Consider the following 15,356-nt stretch of genomic DNA (forward strand, 5'->3'; position numbering starts at 1 on the left):
CAGTATTTCCTAGTTAAACCACAGACAACTACAATGATCTAATACATATCGATTTTACAGAAGACAATGTTGAAAAAGCACTACATAATCTAAAACAATCTCTATCTATTGGACTGGATGGAATATGTGCCTACTTCTTAAAAAAGCTATCTACTGCCATAGCAGAACCTCTAAGCATAATCTTTGAAAAATCTTTCAGAACCAGCTCCTTGCCAAAACTATGGTCACAAGCCACGGTCATCCCCATCTTCAAAAAGAGAGACCCCAGCCTAGCTGAAAATTACAGACCAATCTCTATGCTGCATCACCTGTAAAGTCATGGAATCAATTATTAACCAATCCATCATCCTCCATGTAGAAACAAACAACCTACTCTCTAATAAACATTTTTTTTAAAGGAAAAAAACTATCATGTAACTCTTACACTGCAAAAACATATGGACTACACAACTTGATCAGGGCAAAGTAATAGACACAATCTACATAGACTTCTGTAAAGCCTTTGATTCATTGGTACACAACAAACTACTCCTAAAACTAAAATCTTATGGTATCTCTGGACACCTGCATAACTGGATAGAAGCATTCCTGGCAAACAGACAACAAATGGTCAAAATTGGGAGCATCCTATCAAATTCTGTACCTGTCAACAGTGGAGTCCCCCAAGGCAGTGTTCTAGGACCAAGTCTTTTCATACTCTACATAAATGACCTCTGTGATCATATCAAGAGCAACTGCATTCTCTTCACTGATGATGTAAAGCTATTCAACATCACAGACAATACTGCTACCCTTCAAAAAGACCTTGACTTTGTATCAGAATGGTCAAAGAAATGGCAACTTCAAATCTCAACAAATAAATGCTCTGTCCTACATATCCGCAAAAAAAATAATCAGAAAATAAAATACAGGCTGAATAGTAAAGACCTTGTTGATGATCCAAACTCTGTGAAGGATCTTGGAGTACTCATCTCAAATGACCTAAGTGCTAAAGCCCACTGTAACTACATAGCCAAAAAGGCGTTAAGAGTTGTTAACCTAATCTTACATAGCTTTTTCTCTGGTAATATCACACTACTAACTAGAGCATACAAAACATTTGCTAGACCAATACTCGAATACAGTTCATCAGTCTGGAACCCACATTACGTATCTGATATTAACACAGTTGAGAAAGTCCAGAAATATTTCACAAGAAGACTTCTCCACTTCTCTACTCGTTGCAGAATACCTTATGCCACCAGACTTGAAATTCTAGACCTAGAAAAGCTAGAACTACGCCACCTTCATTCTGATCTAAGTTTATTATATAAAAACATACATTGCAATGTCCTACCTGTCAATGAATACTTCAGCTTCAACCATAACAACACAAGAGCAAACAATAGATACAAACTCAAGGTTAATTGCACCAAACTTGATTGCAGGAAATACAACTTCAGCAACAGAGTGGTCAATGTCTGGAATACTCTACCTGACTCTGTGTTTTTTTCCCCAAACCCTCAAAACTTTAACCTTAGACTGTCTACTATTGACCTCACCCCTTTTCCTAAGAGGTCTGTAGGTGGCGTACAATAAGCACACCAACTTGCTTACCATCCCTGTCCTATTGTTTCTTTTATATATATTTTTATTTTTCTTATATGTATCCATGTATTCATAACTATGTTTTTACTTATACCTATTATTATTATTTGCCTATTATCTTGTAAGCAATTGACAAATAAAAATAAAATAAAATAAATATATCAACAATGCTTCCTCTTACCTGTGTTTGAGCTGTGATCCTAGAGGAAACAAAGGCTTATGAGTCTCTTCAGTCCCAGGAGTTACTTGTTTATAAGGTAAGATGCTCTATCCTTTTTTGAAGATCTCAGAGATACTTTTTTAAAGCAGGGTTTATTTTGGAAGATTTTGTGTCTAGAAATCCACAGGGGATACACTAAGTATTACTGTTCTTCTGATAATTGCAAGGAAAGCAACTCTTTAGTAATAGCTTCTCATACACCAGAATGGGAAAAAAACATTTTTGTGTTTTTTGTAATGCACAGAGCAGATAGAGTCATAGTGAAATTGTGTATTTGACCTCCATGAAACTGACCCTCTGCATACAAAATGAACTTTGGCCTGGGCCTTGGCCAGCTAGTATGAGGGATTGGTGGCACATAAGAATCAGTTACACCATTTTAACTGTGAGAAGTCAGGCCAATGCTTGGATGGAATAACTTGTTTATTTGTAACTATATGGCATAGGATATTAGAAAATGGAGTAACAGAGAATGGCTGCATACCATTATGTGGTTCTCTCCTTCATCTGAACGTGGTTCCATTCAGTGTTGGTTGGAGGGAGAGACTGAGCCAAACCCAATATTAGATACAGGTCAATGGAATTCATGAGGGATTGGACTTAGTCCATTTGTGGCTATGTAGAGACTTTAGGCTGATTTCTCTTGTCCATTTCACAACTGATATTCGACCAACGTTGTCAGTGTTCCAATGAAACTCCCCATCTCATTCATCACTCAGAAACAAAGTTTATCCAAGTAAGAATTTATTAGATAAGTCATATTGGCACATCTGGGGAAAACCGGAATCTGAGAAGAGTCAGGCCTCCAAACTTGAACCTTTCTAGGTGGTCCAGCTGGATACCCTGCTTGAGGCATGAAGACCATATGGATGATTAGGAGGAGAAGGATGTACAATGAGACATCTATCATTTCTTTGGGACACCGCAAATGCAGGATTTGTCTTGTAGGGTGATGATTGGGCATTATGCTTTTCACTAAAAGAAAGGTAACCCCTGCTGGTTCAAATTGCAAAGGATGAGAACTGTAGAATTGCATAGAGCAGAATGGTGCACCTGAGAGGATTATTCTGTCTTATTCTATCCTCAGGAAATCCTCCATTAGTCAGAGTGATTGTCAACTCATAAAATATTTCTATGATCTTTTTAGAGTTGCCAACAGAAAGGGAGGGGAGAGCAGTGGACAGCTTGCATTCCATAAATGTTTTCAAAGATAGTTTCTAAGTGACTGAAGTTTCTGCCATGCAAAATTCTAACTGGAGAGCATGATTGATGACTCTGGGCTATGGATGTGTCTCATTGGAGAATATGAATTATTATACACCCAGGGGATGGGGGGAAACCAGGGTCAAGGGTGACAATGAATGATGTGTCTCAGAGTCGGCTACACCCAGGTAGCACCAGCATGTTTACTCCTAATAAATCTTTTTTAAGTTCTGGAAGTTGACTAGAGACTCATGATTTAAATGGGGGTAACTGCTGGAGCCCTGACAGTGATTGATATTGAAATACTTGTTTAAGATATTAATGACCCACTCAAGTGATAAGATGATTAAGGAGAATGCATACAAGTCATCAACAAAAGAAGAAAGCTTGTGATTATTAAAAACTATCTAGGTATTCTATAATCGGGGTGGGTGGCTATTGGTTCACACCAGTTCAGGCAAACTGGATTTTACATCTAGTTTACTGAACTAGTAGTTGCAATGACTGGCTGGCCCCGCCCAGGAGTCTCCATGCTACTCATTTTAGATCCCAGGTAAGTGCAGGGGCCATGCGGAGGCTCTGGAGGGCAGAAACAGGCCCATTTCTGGCCTCCAGGGGGCAAAAAATGGGCCTTCAAAAGGTCTGGAAGTCCAGAAACGGGCCAATTTCCAGCCTCCATGGGGCCTCCAGAGCTTGCAGAGGCCATTTTCACCCTCCTGGAGGCTAAAGGAAAGCCTCCAGAGCTTGGGGAGGGTGAAAATGCCCCTTGCTGTGGTGCAGGAGGTCGACTAGACCACACCCACCCAGCAATTGGGCAGAGAACCGGTTGCTAAATTTTTTGAACCCTGACCCTGTCCATAGTTGAAACGCATTGGTCAGTTAGGAAAACTTCACTAGGATAAAAACCAGGAAGTCTCAGTGAGTTTCTTAATCTGAAAAGAGTTTGATAGTGGCAATGAAAACATTCAATTCCAAAGAGATGTTGGAAATTTAAAAGAGATTGCTCCATGTATATCCTACCATGAAGGGATTGGACTTGGCCAGTGATCACTATCCTGGTGGGCCAGGGACCACTGGTGGTCTGCAAGAAAATTTTGGTGGTCCGCAGAGAAATGTCCCCCCCAAAGCAATTAATCCAGGCTGTGTGGGAACACAACGCTGTGCCGCCCACATGGCCCACCCACCCGCTGGCCCCTACCCTTCAGCTGACCACAAACCTTACCTTGAGTAGAGCCACTCGAGCTGGAACTGGAAGGTAAGACCAATGGCGGGGTAGGGAAATCTGCCCCGGGGTGGCTTGCTGACATTGGTGGGAAAGTCACTCCCATATTCCAGAGCTGCAGTAACAGGACTGGTCATTTTGTCATCCTGAAGCAGTTCCTTCAGTCCATGGCAGGCTGGGCACCCGGGTGGAGGAGCAGCTACTCCTGGATGACCAAAGGGCCAGTCCTGTGACTACTGCAGCTCTGGAATATGGGACTGACTTTCCCACCAATGTCAGCAAGCCACCATCAGTCAAAATTCATATTAATGGTCCGCAGGATTTAAAATTATGATTTTGGTGGTCCCTGAGGTCCAAAAGGTTGGTGACCCCAGACTAGTCAACCCCAGACTAGTTTCCAATTCTAAAATTGCACCACTGTCCAATCGCAGTTGTCCAATTTACAGACTGAGAGACACAGTTGTGGGTTCACAAATGAGTTTCCCTCTTGCTAAAATTTCACGGACTCCAAAGTTATGGGGATAAGGAGACATTAATATCTCCTGGGATTCATCAAACACTAGCAATTCTTACTTCATCTCAGTAGAGTCCCAGAGATTAACCTCCCCCCCCCCCCAAGCGTAAAAAAGCATGTGTCCATTCAAAACATGTTTACTTAGCATGCTCTGAATAATATGGCTGAGTCTCTTTGGAATTGGAGTGAGTTGAATGCTTATCTTAAAGACTTAAAACCCTACCTGAGCCCTCTGAAGTCATCAGAGCATCACATTCTCTACATCATCCTATGTTGACTTGCTCTAGGAAGAAGTTCTCTTACTGTGGACAATGAGTTGGCTTTTAATGTTGCTATGGACCTTGCCTGCAGCTTTCCTGATGGACCTGAGGCCAAACTGCTTCTGGAGGAGACCTTTCCTAGTGCAAAAAGACTATTACAGACCTGGAGATCTGATTATTGGTGGAAATCTGCCCCTCTCCATTATTTTAGTCCCAATGCTTCCTTTAGAGGAGCCTCCTGCTAATTGGGATGCCTTTTCTCTGTAAGTGTCTCATTTATTGTCTTTTTTCTCAGTGCAACATGCAAAGGCAGTCTTGAAGATGCGGCAGATTTCAATCCCACCTAGTCTGCTGATTTAGAATTTTCCTAATTAGGACACATTGATTCTATTTGATGATTCAATCTCCCCCTAATCCTCTTCTGAAGCCCCAAGACTCTTCAGTGGTGAAGAATAGCTTGCCACACAAGGAAGTCAACCTTTTCTCCGTGTTCTTGAAGGCAAGGTACACATTGTAGAGAAGCCAATTTGGATTGAACTTGCGGAGAAATAACTCTAGGGTCTTCTATCTTACAGCTGGCCTGAATTCATTTTCCCCATCTCATTATTCTGATGATTTGTAACACCATCCTTCATGCTTGTATTGTATTTCATGTAGAGAAGATCTGTTTTTTGTCCCACCAAGTCTCGCTTCCCACAGATCTCTGGTTAATCCTGGTCATTTCTAGGTCAGTGGAGCGAGCTTCTTTGAGATTCCCCAACAGAAAGAGTTCCACATTCTCACACATTGAGAGGCCTTTTTATAACTGAGGGGGCATCCAGATATATCAGCTTAATAGCAATAGCAATAGCAATAGCACTTAGACTTATATACCACTTCACAGTGCTTTACAGCCCTCTCTAAGCAGTTTACAGAGTCAGCCTATTGCCCCCAACAATTTGGGTCCTCATTTTACCCACCTCAGAAGAATAGAAGGCTGAGTCAACCTTAATCACTTCTAGCCAGAAAAAGGTGATAAAGGAAACAATGAAGAAATGAGAAAACTTAGGGAAACTTCCAAGCAGCAACATGCAATATTGATGGATCTCATTCATTACTTGGATGAACTGCTTAACCAATAAGATTTTACAGAGAAGGCATGTGGCACTGGAGTTTTCCTATTAATTTATTTTTCCAAGCAGTAGCATGTAGGTCCAATCCTTGAATCTGAAGATTTAGTTGCTCCAGAAATGGAACATTGTCTCAACTTCCAGTTCACTTAGGACTCTGGTATAACATCAGATCATAATTTATAAATGGCATTAAGTCACATTTCACCACAGACATATTTCTTTTCCTAACCCTATCCATAATTTATTGGATTTATAAAGCCCCCTAAAAGCCACCTGACACCGGGGAACATGATCAGGTGCCAGATTGGAAAAAAGTGCTTGGGAAGGTGGGGCAGAAAATGTCAGCATTTAAGATCTCCATGACTGGATATAATAATGTGTAGTTTTATCAAGATGATCAGCCAGATTTCCTTAACTGGACTGAAAAGGTCCTTTGGAAAAGTTAATAGTGACTTGAATAGAGCTCATGTTGTTAGGAATTTATAGTCACCTAACAGTTGGGTTGGAAATATATAAACCAGGATAGACATTTAATACTGTCTCTTTAAAGGAATGATGTAATTGTAATTGGGTGTGGTTCCTCAAATGGCCATAAGATGGAGCCAGAAACCAGGGTTGTTAGTTTTGTTATTGCTAGATGTTCTGATGTTCACTGTTTTTGGTTCCTGCATTTTTCCCTATTGACTGTTGCTGATCGTCGTTCTTCTTGGATTGCTGTAAGTCTGTTACTGAACTGTTTATGATACTGGACTTTGATATTTGGATTATCCCTGGACTGAAAACAGACTGCTTTAACCATGTATGACTTGGAATGCTTGTTGGACTTTGCTTAACCATTTACTGGAAGTAACATCTACATTTTACTATACAGTATATCTGAGTGCTGGTTGTGTGTTATTCCTCACCAGTCTCACTACGTCTCCCTGTGTGCACTCATTCTCCTAACGAGAAATTACCTCAACACTGTTTATGGGCCCAGGCCATACAAGGCTCAGATAACTGAGAGTTACTGTGAATACACAGGAACGTATACAGACAGCTGTTTACTGCTTAATTGTGGGTTACTATCCTGGTAAAGATGGCACAAGACCCGTTAACAAGTGTATCACTGATAACCTGGTTGGATGGAACAAACTATGTTTCCTGGTCTATGAAGTGCAGTCTACTTCTGCGTAGGGAAGGGTTATGGGTGCAGTTCAGGATCCACTGAATGTAAATGCTTGGGATCCAAATAATGAGGATGATGCCAAAAAGTTAGCTGACTTTAAACGGAACAATGAACGAGCTCTTTGTATAATTGGACTAACATTGAGTGACCAGCAGCTAGTCCATATTCATGGAGAAGAGTCTGCTGCTAAGTGTTGGGAGAATTTGAAGAGGATTTATGTTCGTTACAGTGTAGGTGCACACATACATCTTACACATAAACTCTTTAGAGCATGTCTTCTGAAAGGTGGAGATAAGTTAGCTCATTTGAACTTCATGAAAAGAACTTTTCAAGAGCTACATGAAAAAGAACTGATATTTTCAGAGCTGCATCAAGTTTACATTATTCTTTCCTCATTGGATGAAAGTTATGATGATTACGTATCTTCACTGGAATTCCTGCCCAAAGATAAACTGACATTGATGACATAACTGGATGATTGTTAGAAGAGGTAAGAAGACAGCTGGATAGGGACCAACTGAGGAAGAAACAACCACAAGAAGAGAATTTGTGTTCAACTGCCTATACTGTTAGGAAATGTTTTTCTTGTGGGGCTAGGGGACATATAGCTAGATTCTGTACGAAAGGAAAATGACAGAATACTAGTAATCACCAGAAGGCTAAGAAGAATGTTAATTTAGCTATGTCTAGCAATTCAAATGGAAACCATGATTTATGGGTAGCTGATAGTGGAGCATCTCAATGCATTACTAGAAATAGAGAGAGGTTTGTAAAGATGTCCATGAGTAAGCAACATGTATCATTGGCAAATGGATGGAAGATGGAAGCGTCTGGTGAAGGTACTGCATATTGTTCATGCGTAAATGAGCATTTCTCTATGTTATATGTACCTAAACTGAAATTTAATTTGTTATCAGTAAGGGCTTTAATTAATATTGGTTATGTAGTAACCTTTAGGGGAGATAACTGTATAATAGAGAAAGGGGGTAAAAATGTTACTTCTACTTTAGAGAATGATTTATATGTGATACACGATGACCAGTTGCAGATGGCTAACTCAGTTTATAAGAACATTAAGCCACATGACAAATGTATACATTTACTGCATAGACGTCTGGGGCACATTAATTTCAAAATGCTCAAACAAACTGTTGAATTGTCAGAGGGAATAAAATTAAAACCCTGTAGAAAGTACTTAAACTGTAATGCCTGTAACCAGGAGAAAAGTAAGGTTACTCCTGCAAACAGACTAAATGGGTTTAAGACCAAAGAACCTTTAGAGATTGTTTTTGCTGACATGATTGGTCCTAAGAAACCCAGTTTGGGAGGTGCCTGCTATCTTTTGAGTATAATGGACCATTACTCATGATACGGTTTCTGCTACTTAATGAAAAACAAAACAGAAACATTCCAAAATTTCTTTAATTGGCTAAGTTTTGCAGAAAGAAAAATGAAACATAGGGTAATGACTTTAGTTACTGATAATAGGACTGAGTTTATTAATAATAGATTCCAAACGATGTTAAAATTTGCCGGTGTTGAGCATAAACGTTCTGCACCTTACATACCACAACATAACTCGTTTATAGAACGAAGAGGGCAAACGTTACAAGCTATGGCTCGCACTATGTTATCTGATTCAGGTTTGCCTGAAACACTGTGGGGTGAAGCCATAATGTGTAGCAACCATGTTTTAAGCAATGTAGTTAATACAACAACTGGAAAATTGCCATTCATTCATTTATTTTATTTATTTATTTGATTTGCCAATTGTTTACAAGATAATAAGTATAAATGTATACATAGTTGTGAATACATGAAATGGTTACATATAAGAAAAATAAAAGAATAGGAGAAACAATAGGACAGGGACGGTAGGCACGTTGGTGTCAAACCTTTAGGTATCAAAAATGATAATACAACTGATTGCTGGAGATTGAAAAAGAGTATTTATGGCTTAAAGCAATCAGGATATGAGTGGAACCAGTGTATAGGAATTAACTACGATAGGTTTTGTAGCTGGCATGGCTGATCCATGTTTGTTCAAAAGGGAAAATGATGGTATAATTTCATTGTTGCTATTATTTACTGATGACATAACATTAATCACCAAAACTGAGCAAGAAGCTACTGAAATAATTTCACTATTAGAAAAGAAATTTAAAATAAAACAGTTAGGTGAAATTAAACAATATCTTGGTTTAAAGATAGATAAAACTAGGGGAGGATAAAAAATCTCACAGGCAGATAAAATTAACCAATTACTAAAGAATTTTAAAATGGAACTTTGTTAACCAGCTAAAACACCAATGGGCCAGGAATTTAGCCATAGTGATGTACAAAGTCCTGTTTTTGATAAAGATATTTATCAGTCCTTGATTGGTAGCTTATCTTATCTCAGTAATTGGTCAAGGCCAGTTATAGCATTCTGTATTAACCAATTAGTGAGGTTTAATGCTGAGACAACTGAAAGGCACTGGCAAGCTGCTAAGCATGTGTTAAGATATCTGAAACAAATGATGCATTATGCATTATATTTGGAGCCTAAGGAAGAACTAAGTTTAACTGCATATGCTGATGCAAGTTTTGCTACAGACGTAAATACACATAAATCAACATCAGGTACTGTAGTATTATTAGGAAAAATGTTGATTGGATGGAGGTCTATTCAACAAAAACATCTAAGTTTATCAACAATGGAGGCTGAATTCTCATGTTTGTCTCTTTTATGTACAGATTTAGTTTATTATAAGCAACTATTGATTGATATGGGAATTGATGTAATATATTCTATTGTTGTTTATGAAGACAACCAATCAACAATACAGATGGCTTCCAATCTTAATGTAAAAACAAGATCAAAATACACAGATTTAAGATATTTAAATGTGAGACAATGTGTGCAAAATAAAATGATTAAACTGTAGTACTGCATGTCAGAAAATAATATTGCTGATCATTTGCAAAAGCCCAAGGGTCTGTAAAGCATAAGGCTTTCTGTGAGGATTATGGACTTAAACTGTAAGGTTTTATATATTGTCCTACCCAAAGGGGAGAATGTTAGGAATTGATAGTCACCTAACAGTTGGGTTGGAAATATATAAACCAGGATAGACATTTAATACTGTCTCTTTAAAGGAATGATGTAATTGTAATTGGGTGTGGTTCCTCAAATGGCCATAAAATGGAGCCAGAAATCTGGGTTGTTAGTTCTGTTGTTGCTAGATGTTCTGATGTTTTTGGTTCCTGCATTTTTCCCTATTGACTGTTGCTGATCGTCGTTCTTCTTGTATTGCTGTAAGTCTGTTACTGAACTGTTTATGATACTGGACTTTGATATTTGGATTATCCCTGGACTGAACTGACTGCTTTAACCATGTATGACTTGGACTGCTTGTTGGACTTTGCTTAACTGTTTACTGGAAGTAAAATCTACATTTTACTATACAGTGTATCTGTGTGCTGGTTGTGTGTTATTCCTCACCAGTCTCACTATGTCTCCCTGTATGCACTCATTCTCCTCATGGGGAATTATAATTTAGAACATGTGTTGAGGTAATTCCCCATTATAATTTAACTTGTGTATCAACTCAGAGAAATGTCCTGTGGAGAAAAAGAGAGGAGGCTTTGTCGTACACTGATGACAATAATAACAGGTTCAACTGATTGACAGCAATCCTGTCTTCTGATAGAAGTAAAAGAAATTATATCAATCTGTTTTATGATTAACTCCTAGAATCCTGATAATACTTTTTTAACAAAAAATCTCCCTCCTGCTCCTTTCTAATTTTTGTCCTCTAACACTTGCAACAAAGACCTGTTCCCAAGAACTACCAACACATCCTGGCCTTGGCATTTGCCATTCAAGAGATCAACAAAGACCCACAGCTTCTCCCCAACATCACCCTGGGCTTCCGCATCTACGAAGAGAATCAGTATGCAAGCATGGCCCAAGACGTCAGCCTGTCTCTGCTCTCCAGCCGGGGAAAATTGTTCCCTAACTTTAAGTGTGACATACAGGATAACCTTCTCTCTATCCTTGGGGGTCTCAACTCCAGAATCTCATACCAGATGGCAACCATATTAGGCAATTTCAAGATTTCTCAGGTATGTGGACATGCAACATGATGAAAGGGGGGGGATGCTGTAAGCCAGGGGTGTTAAACTCACTTTCATTGAGGGTCGCATCAAGGTTGTGTTTGACCTTGGGGGGTTGGGGTGGGCGTGTCAAGGGTAGGTGTGGCCAGCTCAACTTCACTTGTGTCAGGGGTGCCTGTGGTGGTCTGAGCACTTTGCCAGTGAAAACAGGCTCCCAAGCTCCATTTTGGCTGCAATAGTTTCCTGCAACCCTCTGCCAGTGAAAACAGAGTTTGGGAGGTTTGCCCGCAGCCCTCACGAGCTGTGTTTTCATCTGTGATGGCTTCCTGCAACCATCTCCCAGAAAAAATGGAGTACGGGAGGTCTGCCCATGGCCCTCATGAGTTGAATTTTTGCTGCTAGAGGCACCATGGTCTACTCCTTTGCTGTTTCTAGGGAGGCCCCTCTGACCAGATCTAAGCACCTCGTGGGCTGGATCCATCCCTGCACCTTGAGTTTGACACATCTGCTGTAAGCTCTACTTTGTGTAATTACTGCCAACAACTTGCAGAGCCAATTCTGTGACCAGTAGAAAACATCTCATGAAGATACAAAGTTGTGTGGATTGGTATCTAGATTAGATACCCAGCTAGTTTGGATGGTCTAAGGTTAGTAACAAAAAATACAGGTACCATTTTCCTTGATTAACCTCTTCCTTTTTCTCCATCTCCACCCTCCTTTCAGCTAGGTTATCGCTTCTCTGACCCGGTTTTGAGGGATAAGACTCAGTTCCCCACCTTCTACCAGATCGATCCTCAGTATCACCTACAGAATGCAGCCATTGTCCGGCTCCTTCTGTATTTCCAGTGGAACTGGATTGGGGTGGTTGTTCAGAGGTCAGAGAGCAGTGATCACTTCATCCAAATTTTTAATACCACCCTCGCCCAATATGACATTTGTGTGCAATTTGCAAAACAGATCCTTAACCAAATCTCTTTGTTCAATGAATTGCACAACGATCAAGTTGATGTGCTATGGACCATTTTGAACAATGATGCTCAAGTTGTGATTATCTCAGGGGATTCAAATACTCTGCAAAACCTTATAGCAGCCCTCTACATTTATGAAGAAGAGAATCAAGCTACTTCTGGGAAGGTCTGGATCCTGACCACCCAATGGGAATTTTCAGCGATTGGCTATCACTACGATTGGGTGAAATTAAAATCCATCCATGGCGCTTTGTCCTTCACGGTTCACACAAACCCAGTGCCAAGATTCAAAGATTATCTCTGGGCTCTGAATCCACATGAACCCCATGGAGATGTCTTTCTCCCCGAATGGTGGGAAGTTGTATTTGACTGTCAGGTTTTGAAGGCAGGTGTGGGCTCACCTGATGGCCAAAGGGTTTGCACAGGAGAAGAGAACCTGGACACCCTCCCAGCCTCCCTCTTTGATGGAAAGATGACCGGTTTCAGCTACAGCATCTACAATGCTGCCTATTCTGTGGCACATGCATTACATCGGTTGGAATCACAATGGGCATTGAAGAGAAGGGGAAAGAAGCCACACTTTTACCTCTCTGTGAAGCCCTGGCAGGTAACTCTCATCTCCTTCCCTTCTGACCAAGGAATGCCACCTTCTCTTGCTTAACCTCACTTTACACTGTTTTAGGATTTATTCACTTTTTCTTGTGATCTCCACTATCTTGTCTATGTACTTTCCCCCTCTTTTATTTAAATCTCATATCTTGACATTTACGAAAATTTCAGCAAAAGATTCATAAAAGGGAAACAATGAAGTAAGTGACAATGAGAAATAAGATATATAGTAAGACAACAAAATAATCTCATGTCAATGTAAGGGGGAAATCATCTCTCATGGGTGGCCAATTCTACCACTCTAGGTTGTCATTTTAGACTAGACTAGAAGAGACTAGACTAGACTAGACTAGACTAGACTAGACTAGACTAGACTAGAATAGAATAGAACAGAACAGAACAGAACTGAACAGAACAGAACAGAACAGAATAGAATAGAATAGAATAGAATAGAATAACAGAGTTAGAAGGGACCTTGGAGGTCTTCTAGTCCAATCCCCATTTAGGCAGGAAACCCTACACCATTTTAGACAAATGGTTATCCAACATCTTTTTAAAAACTTCCAGTATTGGAGCATTCACAACTTCTAGAGGCAAGTTGTTCCACTGATTAATGGTTCTAACTGTCAGGCAAGTTCTCCTTGGTTCTAGGTTGCTTCTCTCCTTGATTAGTTTTCATCTGTTCCTTCTTGTATTCTTACGATTTATATTGACTGTTTCCTAGTATGATTTGATTGCTTATTTGTACCCTATGACTATCCTTAAGTGTTGTACCTTATGATACTTGATGAATGTATCTTTTGTTTTTATATACACTGAGAGCTTATGCACCAAGACAAATTCCTTCTGTGTCTAATCACACTTGGCCAATAAAAAAATCATTCATTCATTCATTCATCTGTTCCTTCTTGTCCTGCCTTCAGATGCTTTGGAAAATAGGTTTTCCCCCTCTTCTTTGTGGAAGCCCCTCAAATATTGGAACATACCATTTATGTCTTCCCTCAGATTCCTCTCACAGTTACTGCTGTTGGGCAAGATATAACCTATTCTACTGTGCATCTCTGTGCCAGGTTTTTCTTGCTAAATGTAGAACTTTACTTTTCTGTCCACTGAATTGCATTTTATTGGATAGAGCCCAATGTTCAAGTCTGTCAACATTCTTCTCAATTTTAAGCCTATTGTTCAAAGTGTTGGCTATTCCCCCAGATTAGTGTCATTTGCAAATTTGATGAGTTCCCCATCTATCCCTTCATTCAAATCACATATGAAGATGTTGAATAGTACTGAGCCTAAAACAGTACCCTGGGGTACCCACCGCATACTTCCCTCCACGTAACTCTAATTCCATTAGAGTTGATTAGTTGAGTATGACTACATGTTGAGTATGGTTGGTCAGCAGTTGTGAATCCATATTTGGGTGGCCCTGTCTATCTCACATTTTTTTTCTATCTTACCAAAGTTGCAGCACCTTTTTTTCCCTTTGCAATAGTGTGTAGATCCAATCCTTGAAGCTCAAGATTTAGTCAGTCCAGAAATGGAACTTTGCCTCAACTTACAGCTCAGTTTGGGATTCTGGTGTAACAACAGGTCATATTTTACAAACTAAATGAAATCTTGTTTTAAGACAGGCATATTTGTCTCCCTCCACACTTTTCATTTGTGGGGGAAATAATTTTCTTCTTTTCCTTAAGGTGAAATTTATTTGCCCTCTTATTCACCAAAGGTTGCTTTCTCCATCAGCTAACAGCACACTTGCTATTGTAGTTCTGCAGCAGTGCATAATGAACTAAAAGAAATAAACAGATTGCCTGTAAAAGGACTATTGGAGAAATTCTGGCTAACCCCATCTCTCTTTCTTTTTCCCACATTCAGAATAATATTTCTTCCACTTATTATAATTTTAAAACTCTTTGTATTGACTTGCTTCCCTTTCATGCAGTGGTGGGCTGCTGCTGATTCAGACCAGCTCACCTGTACTGCTCATTACAACCACCGAGCTTCTTTCTGTGCCTCTCCCACTCTACTTAATGCAGCTGCCACACACAGGAAATCCCCTTGTTTTCGCAGCCATGCGCATGTGCTCACATTTTTGGCGAACTGGTTGTTACAGTATCTGTAGCCCACCTTTGTTTTAATGGACTTGTGTGTTTGCTTGTTTTACAATTTCAGATCCACACCTTCTTGAAAAACTATGCCTTTAACAACACTGCTGGTGAGAAAGTCTCCTTTTCAGAAACTGGGATGAAATATGCAGGATTTGACATCCTCAACTGGATCGTCTTTGCAAATATGACGATCCTTCAACAGAAAGTCGGATGGGTTGATATGGAGGTTCCTTCAGCTGAAGGCTTCAGCATCAATCCTGATGCCATTGTATGGGCTAATCAGGTGGGGA

At 39.8% G+C, this 15,356-nt stretch overlaps 1 protein-coding gene across 1 annotated transcript in view; it reads left to right on the forward strand.

Annotated features, from left to right (window-relative positions):
* Nucleotides 1-13,013, forward strand: part of LOC113428034 (vomeronasal type-2 receptor 26-like) — an 18,149-nt gene extending 5,136 nt beyond the window's left edge. Inside the window, exons 2-3 of the mRNA XM_087966057.1 lie at nucleotides 11,102-11,393; nucleotides 12,108-13,013. Coding sequence (XP_087822183.1) covers nucleotides 11,102-11,393; nucleotides 12,108-13,013 — 1,198 coding nt within the window. The remainder of the gene's footprint in view (nucleotides 1-11,101; nucleotides 11,394-12,107) is intronic.
* Nucleotides 13,014-15,356: the final 2,343 nt, after the last annotated feature.

Source organism: Notechis scutatus, chromosome 1 (genome assembly GCF_049901735.1).
Source record: "Notechis scutatus isolate UNSWTSFEM ecotype Mainland chromosome 1, rNotScu1.2, whole genome shotgun sequence".
Lineage (NCBI taxonomy): Eukaryota > Metazoa > Chordata > Lepidosauria > Squamata > Elapidae > Notechis > Notechis scutatus.